General features: G+C 44.9%; 1 protein-coding gene across 1 annotated transcript in view; it reads right to left on the bottom strand.

The window, feature by feature from the left end:
• Positions 1 to 11970, bottom strand: part of RND3 (Rho family GTPase 3) — a 42489-nt gene extending 30519 nt beyond the window's left edge. Inside the window, exons 1-2 of the mRNA XM_068245831.1 lie at positions 11592 to 11970; positions 10320 to 10407 (exon numbers count right to left, since the gene is read on the bottom strand). Coding sequence (XP_068101932.1) covers positions 10320 to 10407; positions 11592 to 11741 — 238 coding nt within the window. The 5' untranslated portion in view covers positions 11742 to 11970. The remainder of the gene's footprint in view (positions 1 to 10319; positions 10408 to 11591) is intronic.
• Between the last annotated feature and the right edge of the window lie 904 nt (positions 11971 to 12874).

Raw genomic sequence — 12874 nt, 5'->3', positions numbered from 1 at the left:
CCAGCTTCTAATAGGCTCAGCTAAGCATAGTGTGTGAGTCATTCAGAGTGTGCAGGGGGCCTGCAGAGGGTGTGTATCGCTTCTACCAATCACAAGCAGCCCTGCACATTCCACACAATCAAGCCTTAGCCCGACAAACAGGACAGAGGAAAGATACATTGATTTATTACAGAGACAGTGCAGTTAGGAAAGACTGCAGTAAGCCAGAGCAGATTAGAACAGGCATAGGAACTTATAGGATAGAAGAACGAAGGCTGAAAAATTTGTTACAGAGTCTCTTTAAAGTGGACATGAACTCAGACATTTCTCTCTACTCTAAAAGATAAGCATCAGCATAACATTTCTTTTTTACAGCGTACAGAACTGCAATAAATCTGTTGTGTGTCTACTTCCTGCTTTCATGGGTTAACATCCTGTTTTCATATTAGCTGTATCTGCCGAGGAGTGCCAAGATTTCTGTGCTGACACAGCTGAGAGCTCAAATTACACTTATTATTTAGTATTTATATACAGTAGCGCCGACATCTTACACAGCGCTGTACAGAGAATATAGTCTTGTCACTAACTGTCCCTCAGAGGAGCTCGCAATCTAATCCCTACCATAGTTATATGTCTATGTATGTATCGTGTAGTGCATGTTCGATAGTCTAGGGCCAATTTAGAGGGAAGCCAATTAACTTATCTGTATGCTTTTTGGGATGTGGGAGGAAACTGGAGTGCCCAGAGGAAATCCACACAGACACGGGGAGAACACACAAACTCCTTGCAGATGTTGACTTGGCTGGGATTCAAACCGGGAACCCAGCGCTGCAAGACAAGAGCACTAACCACTACGCCATTGTGCTGCCCACTTATAACTACTTACAGATGAGGGGGAATTAGACAGGCTCTTCCCTCTAAAAACACACAGGGTGAATTTCTCACTGTTTTTTTTTTGTGCCCTGTGCAAGAGTTCAGGTCCAGCAATGCAAGTATACTGCAGTACATGAACTTAACTCCAGGGGCTCACCTGTACCTCCCTCTGGGTATCGCGTGGTGGTTTAGGGGACCCGGCCTGTGGGAGAGTCCGGGCCCCCCGACTGTCATGTGAACCAGTGTTTGTGGAACTAAACTCCGGGCACAGATAAATTATTCTGTACCGGAATACAGTAATCCAGTGGCTGGATGGTGTAATGGTTAAGGGCTCTGCCTCTGACGCAGGAGACCAGGGTTCGAATCTCGGCTCTGCCTGTTCAGTAAGCCAGCACCTATTCAGTAGACCTTAGGCAAGTCTCCCTAACACTGCTACTGCCTATAGAGCGCACCCTAGTGGCTGCAGCTCTGGCGCTTTGAGTCCGCCAGGAGAAAAGCGCGATATAAATGTTATTTGTCTTGTCTCGTCTAATAGAACAGTTTTGAATCTACCATCTATTACAAATATCACAAGTGTAGCAGTATTGCTAGCATTTATAGAAGGCCACAAGCCGAAGTCACGTGCTCTGATACTAAATTTGGGCACAACAGATTTTCCGCCTTCACTTACAGCAGCAATCTATGACAAAACATCTAGTAACAGCTTGCAATACAAAAGCCCGTGGTAGTAACGTAAAATCAGTGATGCAACCTTATCAAAACAATGCTTGCGGCAGTTACTGAAATCAACGGATCTGGACTCATTCAAAAGGGATCCCAGCATTAGAACTTAGAAACAGCCATTACTGATCTTTTCTCTCTCTTTGGTTGACATCAGTGAGCCATGTTTTGTTTTTTCACCCAGAAGTCTTTGGTTCTAAGGGGCCAGAGACTTCTGGTCCCAAAGTGGTTAAAGAGACTCTGACAAAATGTTCAGCCTTATTTCTTCTATCCTAGAAGTTCCTATACCTGTTCTAATGTGGTCTGGCTTACTGCAGCCTTTTCTAGTTGCACTGGCTCTGTAATATATCTAATCTTCTTTGTCAAGCTTTGTCGACCCAGGGAGGAATGGGTTGCCTCTGCTGTGATGGGGAGAAGTTATGCATGCCCCCTCCAGGCTCTGTGTGTGTGTGTGCGCGCTTTGTTTATCCCTCACAGACAGGTCTCTGCTCTCAATTTCAGTTTGTCTGAGGGGGGAGGGAGCTGCCTGTCACATGCTGAGAAACTGTGAGAATCGCTGACTGGAGTGCGGATAATTCACTATGTAATAAAAACTTGTAGTATACTGTAACATGAATATATATATTTTTTATATACATATACAGAAAAATCACTTCCTGGTTAGCGGCCATGTTTTTTTGTGTGTAAACACTGCCTAAAGCTGGCGATTAAAAGCCAGGATCGTGGCGGGGAGCAGCGGAAACGGCAAAGAGGGATCCAGGAGATCACAGTGACTCGATTGGTATGTTTTTTATTGTACAAATCGGACATTACAGATTCTCTTTAACCACCTGGGCGGTATGGACGAGCTCAGCTCGTCCATCACCGCCGGAGGCTGCCGCTCAGGCCCTGCTGGGCCGATTTGCGCCAAATAAAGAGCAGCACACGCAGCCGGCACTTTGCCAGCCGCGTGTGCTGCCCGATCGCCGCCGCTCTGCGGCGATTCGCCGCGAGCAGCGGCGAAAGAGGGTCCCCCCAGCCGCCTGAGCCCTGCGCAGCCGGAACAAAAAGTTCCGGCCAGCGCTAAGGGCTGGATCGGAGGCGTCTGACGTCAGGACGTCGGCTGACGTCCATGACGTCACTCCGCTCGTCGCTATGGCGACGGTGTAAGCAAAACAAGGAATGCCGCTCATTGCGGCCTTCCTTGTTTATTCTGGGCGCCGGAGGCGATCGGAAGAACGCCTCCGGAGCGCCCTCTAGTGGGCTTTCATGCAGCCAACTTTCAGTTGGCTGCATGAAATAGTTTTTTTTTAATTTAAAAAAAACCCTCCCGCAGCCTCCCTGGCGATCTTATCAGAACGCCAGGGTGGTTAAGCAAGCATGTGGCAAATCCAGTCAGAGCACCTGATCTGCTGCATGCTTGTTCAGGGTCTATGGCTAAAAGTATCAGAGGCCGAGGATCAGTAGGACAGCCGGGCAACTCTCACCTCAGGTGTGCTTTAAAAGCACCGCAGCACTTTATATGCAGGAAATTAAGAAACCCAGGTGCTCATTTCACATAAACATTCCACAACCATTACGCAGATGCTTAGATTGAGCAGCACCCACCCAATCTACATCACCACTACAGCAAGATTAGATGTTCTCTACGGCTGTAAAGCCCTGCTGAATATGTATGTCATCATTAAAGCTTAATGAGTCATCCTAACACTACATTCCACCAGCCATGTAAAGATGTACAACGTAGCTGAAAATACTCCACACATCAAAATAAGGGTAAGTGCAAAACAATACAAATTATGAGAATAGCAGTACAGTATAATCTTGTTATAGTAAACTTATGTGCAGGTCCAGGCCAAACACCATTATAAGTATATGGGAGTAATGCCTGGCATAGTAAACCCTGATATAATAGAACTTCTGTTATAGTAAACCTGTTTTTTGGCCCCTGCAGTATTCTGTAACCAGCTAGAGTGGAAAGTGGGCGGGGACATGTGTCATACGTCAGTTGGAGAACCATGAGCGGTGGTCGGGCTGGCAGCCGCTTGTAACCTGCTCGCTATCTGCACACTGCTCTGGGCCTGCGCGGATTACCTCAAAAAACACCAGCCTGTGAGACCTATGCTTCCCATGTAAGCTGCTGCCTGATGACTGTGGGAACAGCCTGTCATCTGTGACTTGCTTGTGCACGGCTGCAACGCTACAGCATCATCCAGGCAGCACAGAAATGTGGACAGAGGAGCACAGTATCAGTGCTGTACCTGGCTGCATTAACAGGCGAGACCTAGGCTTCCTGTGCAAGCTGTTGCGTGATTATTGCATGCAAACCCCTGCATATTCAGCACTGTGCATTTGGATCTATCTAAAACACTGTCTGTGCTCGCTTGCTGAAGCATTAGAAAGAAAAAATAACTCCCAATTATTGACTGGATTAAAATACAGTATAATAGTATACTTTATGCGCTTGAGCATGACCATTTCCGATATAGTGAACTTCTGATATTGTAAACCACTAGTCCCTTGAAGTTCACTATAAAGATATTCTACTGTACAAGCATGATATTACGAATGTGTAGTTCGGTGCAGGCACGTTGTCCTCTGCAGCGCTCTATACATAGCAGTGGGAGGACACCAGTACCACGGACAGCACTGCAGGAATAAAACTTTATTAAGATATTGCTGATGCCTGGCACAGACATGATGGATTGCCGCAACAATGGTCATTACTCTGATCTGGCTGTAGCAGCTACAGCTGTTGGATACCATCAAGACCAGCAGAAGCTCTCCTGTGTGCAGCATGGTACAGTAAAAAATGAATCAAAAGCAAGATGGAAAAAAAGAAAAGGAAAAAAAAAAAACGTGTACACTGACTTTAACATTTGCATCCGATCCGTTTCAAGAGCCTCTACAATTGGTTGACACTGCAGTGTTTCAAATGCAGCTTGTTCTGTTTCTCTTTGGATGTTTAACTGAGTGGGTGAGTAGACCAAATGCAATGTGACCACATATTTCAACTTCCTGAGGAAGTCGCACCACTGCAATGCATGCCGGGAGATGTAGTCCGTAGATGCAAGTACAGAGATGTTCTCGCATCCATGGACTACATCCCCCTTTTGGGAAGGTATATTTAAAAAAAAAAAATTCCAGCCAGTTGCCTTTAAAGAGGAGCTGTCAGCCATACTATCTCAGAAAAAAAAACACATATATAAGTAGATACATACTTGCTCTAATTACATAACATATGTAAATCACGCAGTGATTTTTCTACAGTAAAAAAAAAAAAAAAATCCTTCATAGTATTTCCCATTTTAACTGTGGCTATTTTGAAGCCAATCCTGATGTCATTTTCTCCCTTACTCTCCTCTGCCTGATTGTGTAGGAATTGCCCGCCCTTCACTATAGAAAGTGCATTGTCTCAGCATGATAAATATTGGCCAATCAGAGAGGAACAGAGGTGTGGGAGGGGAAAACAGGAGGGAAAGAGGTTTCAGCCAATCAAGCTGCATTAAGTCTGAGGGGAAGTAGAAAAGCAAAAAAGGACAACTCAGCATGCCCTGCAACTTCCTTTTTGTGTACCAAATTTTGTGTGTGCCAAATATCAGATAAACTGGGGAATGATCATTTATCAACAAGAAAAGTAATAGTGATTATAACTTTTGAATGGCCTGGTTAGCATCCTTCTTACTTGTTTAGCAGATAAAAATAGAATTGATTTTTGATTTTATGTCCGACAGTTACACTTTAAAGTACAGTACCCCCTGCTCTCAGTAATAAAGTTTCCAGATCTGACTCCAGACTGAAAATGTGCAAGGATTATTAAGTGTATTGCTAGACGTGACTAGCGAATCAGTATTTATAGCTACTTCCTGTTATATTTTGTCACCTGAAACAATCATTGGTGATTACCTTGGGTGACAATCTAGATTTATTGGAGGGAAACAAATACTGTGCTAAATAGACCAAAACACGTTATGGACATTGTACTGAAATCGCCGGAAGATGGCCACGCCCACTTAAAGACCACCTGTTTCTAAAATCCATGTAGTAAAAGTAAACCTGTGAAAACTTTACACATCGTTTAATTATAGCAGCTCCAAATTTCTTAACTCTGAAACTGCCTTATTTATGAACCCTACATAGAGTGAGACGCCCCTTCCCATCTCACCAAGCTGCTTCCATTGGCCAACTAGCAGCACGTTACGCATACCATTTTGGCAACAGGATTAGTAGGATACTAACCCAATCTAAAGCACCATCTACACCATACAATTTTTTCTCCGAATCGATGCAATCCGACATGTTCAATCGGGATTCGATTCAATTTGCCATGGCAAAACAATGGCAAATTGAATGGAATCCCGATTGGACATGTCGGATTGAATCGAAATGAAACAATGAATGGAACAAAAAAATTGTATGGTGTAGATGGGGCTTAACAGCTTTTACTGTATGTGAGATACACTGCAGCCCAGGGCCTCAGGCGTTAGGAAGTATTTGTGCTCGATGCTCATAGCAGCCAGTCATTAATTGCTTCATCTGTACGTCAGCTCTGTAAATATAACAGTTGGAAGCTGAACCAATTTCAGGGGAACGAACAAATAATCTCACATACACAGAGGAAAGTAAAAGCAGGGCACAGAATCACAGACTTCCTGTTCCCCCCATGGATCAACCAATCCGAAACAGTCTGTATGCATGTTGGATTATTATGGCTCTGTACAAATTAACATTCCAAATTGCATTCCAGCGGTTCTGGAGGTGTGGCTAGCTTCCGGGACAACAATGGATAATTTGCATATTTCAGCAGTGATGCATTGTGGGAGACATATGCTCACTCCAACTAGAATTATTGCAAATACCTTCTGTTTTAAGAAAGTAAACTTTTGTTCTCCATGCATCTTAGTAAGGGCCCTTTTCCACTAGCGTGTTTGCGCTAGCTGAATCGCAAAACCGCAAACGATTTTACAATCGCTACGGTTTGCTTTTTAACATAGGAATTGCGGTAGGTAATTTCCACTACGGCGATTCGTTTTTTACTTGATCGCGACGCGGAGCGACTTTTGCAGCGATTTTGCTATGCAGTGCATAGCATAGCAAAATCGCGGCGGCGAACGTCGGGGAATCGGCGGTAATTGCGATTCAGCAATCGCTAGCGATTGCTAGTGGAAAAGGGCCCTAAGGAAGCTTTTAGGACCATTGTAGTCACTTACACACGCCAATGAGTTCTGGTTCACCATGAGCTTGCTGGTTAGTCTGTTCCCCCATGAACGAATGAAAACATGAATTACAGTAGAAAATCCACAGACCATGAAAAAGAAAAACAAATAGCAGGCATGTCCTTAAAAATCATGGACAGACTACTATCTGCACGAAGTTTGTATGTTCTTCCCATGTTTCCAGAGTTTTCTCTAGGTACTTTTGTTTCCTCCCACATACCAAAAAAAAAAAAAAAAAAGTGATAAATTGTTTCCCATAAAAAAAAAAAAATGTGCTTAAGGCCTGGAACCCACTGAAAACCGCAAACGCAAAACGCAACCGCTAGCGTTTTGTCTGAGCGGTTTGCAAGCGGATTCATGCGCGTTTTTGGTCGTGTTTTGCAACATTGTATTTTTTTCCCCAGCGGGTGCCTAGCGTTTTGCGTTTTTATCCTGATTGGTCCTGTGAATTATTTTTCATTTTGTTTACAGTGTGCTGAACCGCAAAACGCTAGCAAAACCGCTCAGTTTAGGTTTTGCTGAGCGTTTCTGCTAGCGTTTCAATACTTTACATTGAAGCGCTAACGCTCCCAAAATGCTGCAGGTCCTGCATTTGCGTTTCTGGGAAACGCAAACGCTCCTGTGGAAGTTGCCCCATCCATTAACATTAGCCCAGCGTTTTGGCAAACTGCTAGCGTATCGCAGTGCTGCCAAAACGCTGCCAAAAGCGCTCCTGTGGGTTCCAGCCCTCAGACTACATAGGATAGGGATATATGACTATTATAGTGAATAGAATGTGAGCTCCTCTGATGGACAGTCAATGACACACAACAATGTACTCTGGACTATGTCAGCACTATATAAAATGCATAAACCAAAAACAGTTTTAGGAATTCAAAACTGAAAACGTAAGATACATTTTAACATTATTAAATACAAATACATTAGTGGCGGCACCCATCTATGTTCATGGCAATTTACTAATGAAAGTGGAATTCCCCTTTAAAAGAAGGCGGGGCTCTGAAGAGGTAGAGGACTCAATGGGGTTTTGCTCAAGTTGTCAGCTGCGCTACCTTCACTGTCTGTCCCCATTAAAGAAAGTGTAATTAAGCTGACAAGGAAGAGTCAGTGTAAAACAGACAGAGTTTCACGGCTATGGAATACCTTGGCTTATACGTAATAGTATACTGCATGCCATCCTCCCACGAGTTTACCACAGACTTCACACAAAGATGAAGCATACATTTCACGTGTGTAATGGATAGCCTCGTACACCATGTCAAGACCCACCTCACCATACAAGAGCAAAATATCAGCATATTCACAGGAAGCCTCTAGAAGAGTACAGACTACAGAGCAGCGTAATATCACAATCGCTTCTTGTGTCAAGGAGCCAGTTACTAAGACGATTCGCATAATGAGCTGACGAAAGCAGCATAATCTCCATGGCAAGGATTCAGATGCCAGCAGGGGATCACCGCCTCACAAATGAACACCTTGGACCTCATTTCCATCACAGCAGTTAAAAATACGGTCAGTGTAACTGCCCGTCGTACCGTACCTTTCCTGGATCTACCCTTGACTGTTTATTACCGGAATGGAGCAGGAAAGCCTTATTGCTCGTTTGTGGTTTGATATTCAAGACCTGTTGATTAATTAGGCCTAGCCATGTGGGCAAGTCATAAAACCCTCGTAGCAGGGAAATGTAGAACGAGATGAAGATGGAGCAGGCTGATTCTAAACAATTGGACCCAGAGGAGCTGTGAGTTTAACGATCGGACCCGACCATAAAGAGATGTATGTCAATAAGTAGGCCAGAATACGCAGAAGGCCTGAATGAACCCGGAAATGATAATTAATGATGGTTGTTTGCTGAAGAGGCCCTTCAATAACTGCAAAGACTTAGATCTCTACAAGAAAGCTTAGGCTAGAGCAAACTGGCCCTTTACAGGGCGAGCACTACAAGTCTCACCATGCTGGAGGTTGGATTGAGGTTCAGTGGTATGCATGTTTGTGCACAGGGATATATATACTGTTGATACCTCTGATGAAGATAGAATAGACTGAAACATGTTGTGCATGGCAAACCCAATACTAGATATAGTCAAAATAAGAGTTCCTCCATTTTGTACTATACATTTATCATAAGGTGTAGAAATGTAGACCTGATGAGGCTTTGCTCACTGGTGCACAGGGACCACTGGACCTGTTGAACTGTATACAAACGTATAACTAATAGACAATATAGTGGCATCACAGCAAATTTCAAAATTCCCAGCATGAAAGACAAGTCACAGAACATTTATATCGATCGCGCTTTTCTCCTGGTGGACTCAAAGCGCCAGAGCTGCAGCCACTAGGGCGCACTCTATAGGCATTAGCAGTATTAGGAAGTCTTGTCCAAAGGTCTCATCACTGAATAGGTGCTGGCTTACTGAACAGGAAGACCAGAGATTCGGACCCTGGTCTGTGTCAGAGCCCTTAACCAGTACGCATACAGCCTCAAAGGGCATTCGCTTCTGGGTGGCCATCATCCTTAGAGCCATAATCGGCCAACCCCTTTTACCAAGTCACCAGTGCCATGGCTCCTGGCTTTTCTGTCAGGTGGGACTTTGCGTTGTAATTTAATGAACCATCACCAGACTGGTTTGTACACGGAGGGTGGGTGAGGGAGCGACTGCTATCCATAGACTGCCTGAAGCTCATCTTCAGCTGGAAGCATGCAGCCAAAGCTAGGCTATAAAGAACTCAAAATTGTATGCCTTATGTCAACAATGCATTCTCTGAGCATATGAATCTCAGAAACCTCTATTAAGGTGATCTGTAATGTTTAGCCTCAGTGGCACAGGTTACAGGGTGAAGAATATTAGCACTTGAACTCTTTCTATAAGTATGATAGATATACACTGGTGAAAAAGGAGGACCCCTTTTGTATGGTTTTATGCCCCTCATGTAATGTCGAGAATAAAGCATGTATGGCAATAGAGGGCTGATGGGAAAGGCATGGGAAAAAGTTAGTGGAAGAATGTTGTGGGTGGCAGGTCCAAAATGTGCTGTGGGGCTCAGAAGTCGACATTAGTCTACTTTAGGGGATCCAGCAGGAACCCTCATAGGGAAATTTAGCGAACATGATTGGGTGGACATCATCATCTCAAACTGCTAGGTTTCCAATAGGTTGTAGTGAACTACAGCCACGGTATTCAGCCAATCACAACGCTTTGTGCTGTGTAGAGGGTGCTGTGATTAGACAACTGATCCCTATGAGGATTCCTGCTGGGTCTCCTAAAGTAGACTAGCGCCCAGAAGTCTGTAGCCATGCCATGGCTTACAAGAACCTGAAATTGTCCTGTTTCTGAGGGTTGCAGGTTGTTTATTGATCTTCAACCAAGCACTACTCCACCCACCCAAAAAAATAAAACCACCAACTCGCTACTGTATCTTAATCCGATTCTTGGACAAAGGAGTCTTACAAGCCAAAATCAATACTATACAACACCACAATCTTAAACAAAGAGGTCAACAGACATTGATTTTGCTTTTTTATATACTGTATATTTAAAGTTTTTTCCTTACCAGACGTATCCCAAAGGCTCAGCTCTATCCTCTGCGTGTCGATCTCAAAACTGGCCGTGTAATTCTCAAATACGGTGGGCACGTAATTCTGAACGGGGGAGACATAGAAAAAAACATTATGTCACTTGTCATATCGTTACCCAGAGTCGTGTGCCCGTACGACACAGCTGAAAGTTATAACGCCAACACAGCTAAACAGATCACATCATTAGTCACAGGCAACAGTGATATCATATGCAAATATGCCCGGGGGAAGGTGGGGGCATAAATTATGTACTGACTAACGCTGTAAATCATACTACACACAGCGAAAGGCATAATTTGCGGATGCCATCATTCAGGGACCTTCATTTTGACATTAAATGTTAAGGTGGATAGATTTTTTTTCTTGGGTGGGTGGGGGATGGTCCTCAGGCACCCAAACTTTAACTGTCCCATTCTACTGGCACCTCAAATCAAAGAAAAAAAAAGTCCTAAAAAAATGTATTTAGACCTTATCAAATAATGCCCCCCCCCCCCCCCAATAAAAATTGGGGTATCACTGGTGGGACTTGAAGATCTGCAAACTGATTTTTTACATCACTGCTAATGGCATTATGCCTATTCAATGGATGTTCTCAACAAATAAAAATCTTATAATATTAGGACACTAATCTGATTGTCAGATGAGTGAACAGTTAGCCATACCGAATACAAAACAATCTGATTGACCACTAATATCAGATAGACCCACAAACATGCAAGTAATATCGTGCAAAGAGCGATCCAAGTTTTTTTCGTTCCACGTACACTCCCCCCCCCCCCCCATCTGGCGATGATTGGCCATGTGACACCTTCAGCCCCCCCCCCCCCACACACACACACACACAGGCAGATAGTTCACGACCACGACAAATTATCACAATATGTGACTTCCGATGGGAATGGTCATTAGCAATTGATATGACTAACACATTTTGCAGCAAGACATCATGACCCGACCATCTACTGTCTAAGGGTACCATTACCGTCACCATAAAAAAAAAAAATCATCACCCACAGAGCTTATGGTCTAAAAATCGCCACGGCTAACAAAACCCTGTAGCGAAAGATCGCTGGGGTGGACTATGAAAGCTGGGGGAGTAATAATATACCCCTGAGAAAAGAGGGAGAGGGGGGGGAGGAGAGAGATTAAGGATTGGGGGTGATTTATTAACCCCTAGGGTGCCAGGCAGGGCATTCAATCTTGCAGGGCAGCAGCTGGGGGGTAAGTAGCCCCCTCCAGGGACTCACCTCTGGGAAGGAATCCTTGGCAAAGACATGCAGCAGAGCAGTTTTGCCACACTGGCTGTCTCCCACCACCACAATTTTACACTTGACATTCTGGTTGGGATCCATGATAGATTTGCTGGACAGTTTCTGGCTGGTCCTTCTCTCCTTCATTGAGGTGAAGTTATTCCTCCTGGCCCTGGTACAATAGAAGTTGTGCACAGAGGTGGGGAAAAGGTAAGGTGCTGCTGCAAGTCAGATGCTTCCCCCTAGGATAGACAGGAGTCCCCGGCTGCAGCCCAGCAGCTCAGATCTGCACTGCTGCTGCTTCTCATACATCCAACAGAGAGGTGACTGAGCTTTGTTCCACCACTACTCCTGACTGCTTGTATGTGTCCAGCCTCCTGCACTATTCTTCTGCCACAGACCCACCCTTTTCCCTTGTAGGGAGCCTGACTCTGCTGCAGCCAAGCTGCTTGTGTTGTAGGCACGGCGCCATCTAGCGGCCAATGGAGAAAGTGTGCCTCGGAGAAATTGTTTAAAGTCTACCAAAGAAAGAAAAAGTTAAAGTGAACCTAAACTAATTGAAAAAAATAATAATCAGGGTTTAACTTACCTGGGGCTTCTACCAGCCCCCTGCAGCCGCCGTGGGCCCGCACCGCGACAAATCGATCCTCCGGTCCCCCGCAGCAACTCACTTTTATTTCTGGAGACTCAATGGCCACTGCGCCTGTGCCCTGGCCGCAGGGGCGTAGCAATAGGGGTTGCAGAGGTAGCGACCGCATCGGGGCCCTTGGGTCAGAGGGGCCCTCCCTCAAGCACAGTTTTAGCTCTCTATTGGCCCTGTGCTGGTAATAATCACTTCTATAGATGCTTTAAATAGTAGCAATTATTAAGTTTCCCATCCTCTACTTGCACCTCTGACACTGTAGTTGTCTTCGGCAGGTTTTGGTGCGCTGTTTCAATTGTTAGGTATAGAGTGTTTGGGGAGCCCCATGTAAAACGTGTATCAGGGCCCACAGCTCCCTAGCTACGCCACTGCCTGGCCGTGTGCATCCTTAATTGTGCTCTCAAGAGATTCTTGCGCATGCCCTGTACAAGATTTTCTTGAGGTTGCGCACAGCCAGGGCCGGAAGCGAAAGTGGGTCGCTGCAGGGGACCGGAGGATCGGTTTGTCCTGGCATTAGCACGCTGCGGCTGCAGGGGGACAATAGAAGCCCCAGCTAAGTTAAACTGGCTTTTTTTTTTTTATTATTTTAGGTTTCCTTTAAAGGAAATCTGAAGTGAGAGGGATATGGAGGCTGCCA

The sequence above is a fragment of the Hyperolius riggenbachi genome, chromosome 7 (genome assembly GCF_040937935.1).
Source record: "Hyperolius riggenbachi isolate aHypRig1 chromosome 7, aHypRig1.pri, whole genome shotgun sequence".
In the NCBI taxonomy this organism is placed as follows: Eukaryota; Metazoa; Chordata; class Amphibia; order Anura; family Hyperoliidae; genus Hyperolius; species Hyperolius riggenbachi.
This window is presented reverse-complemented; position numbering and strand designations above follow the sequence as displayed.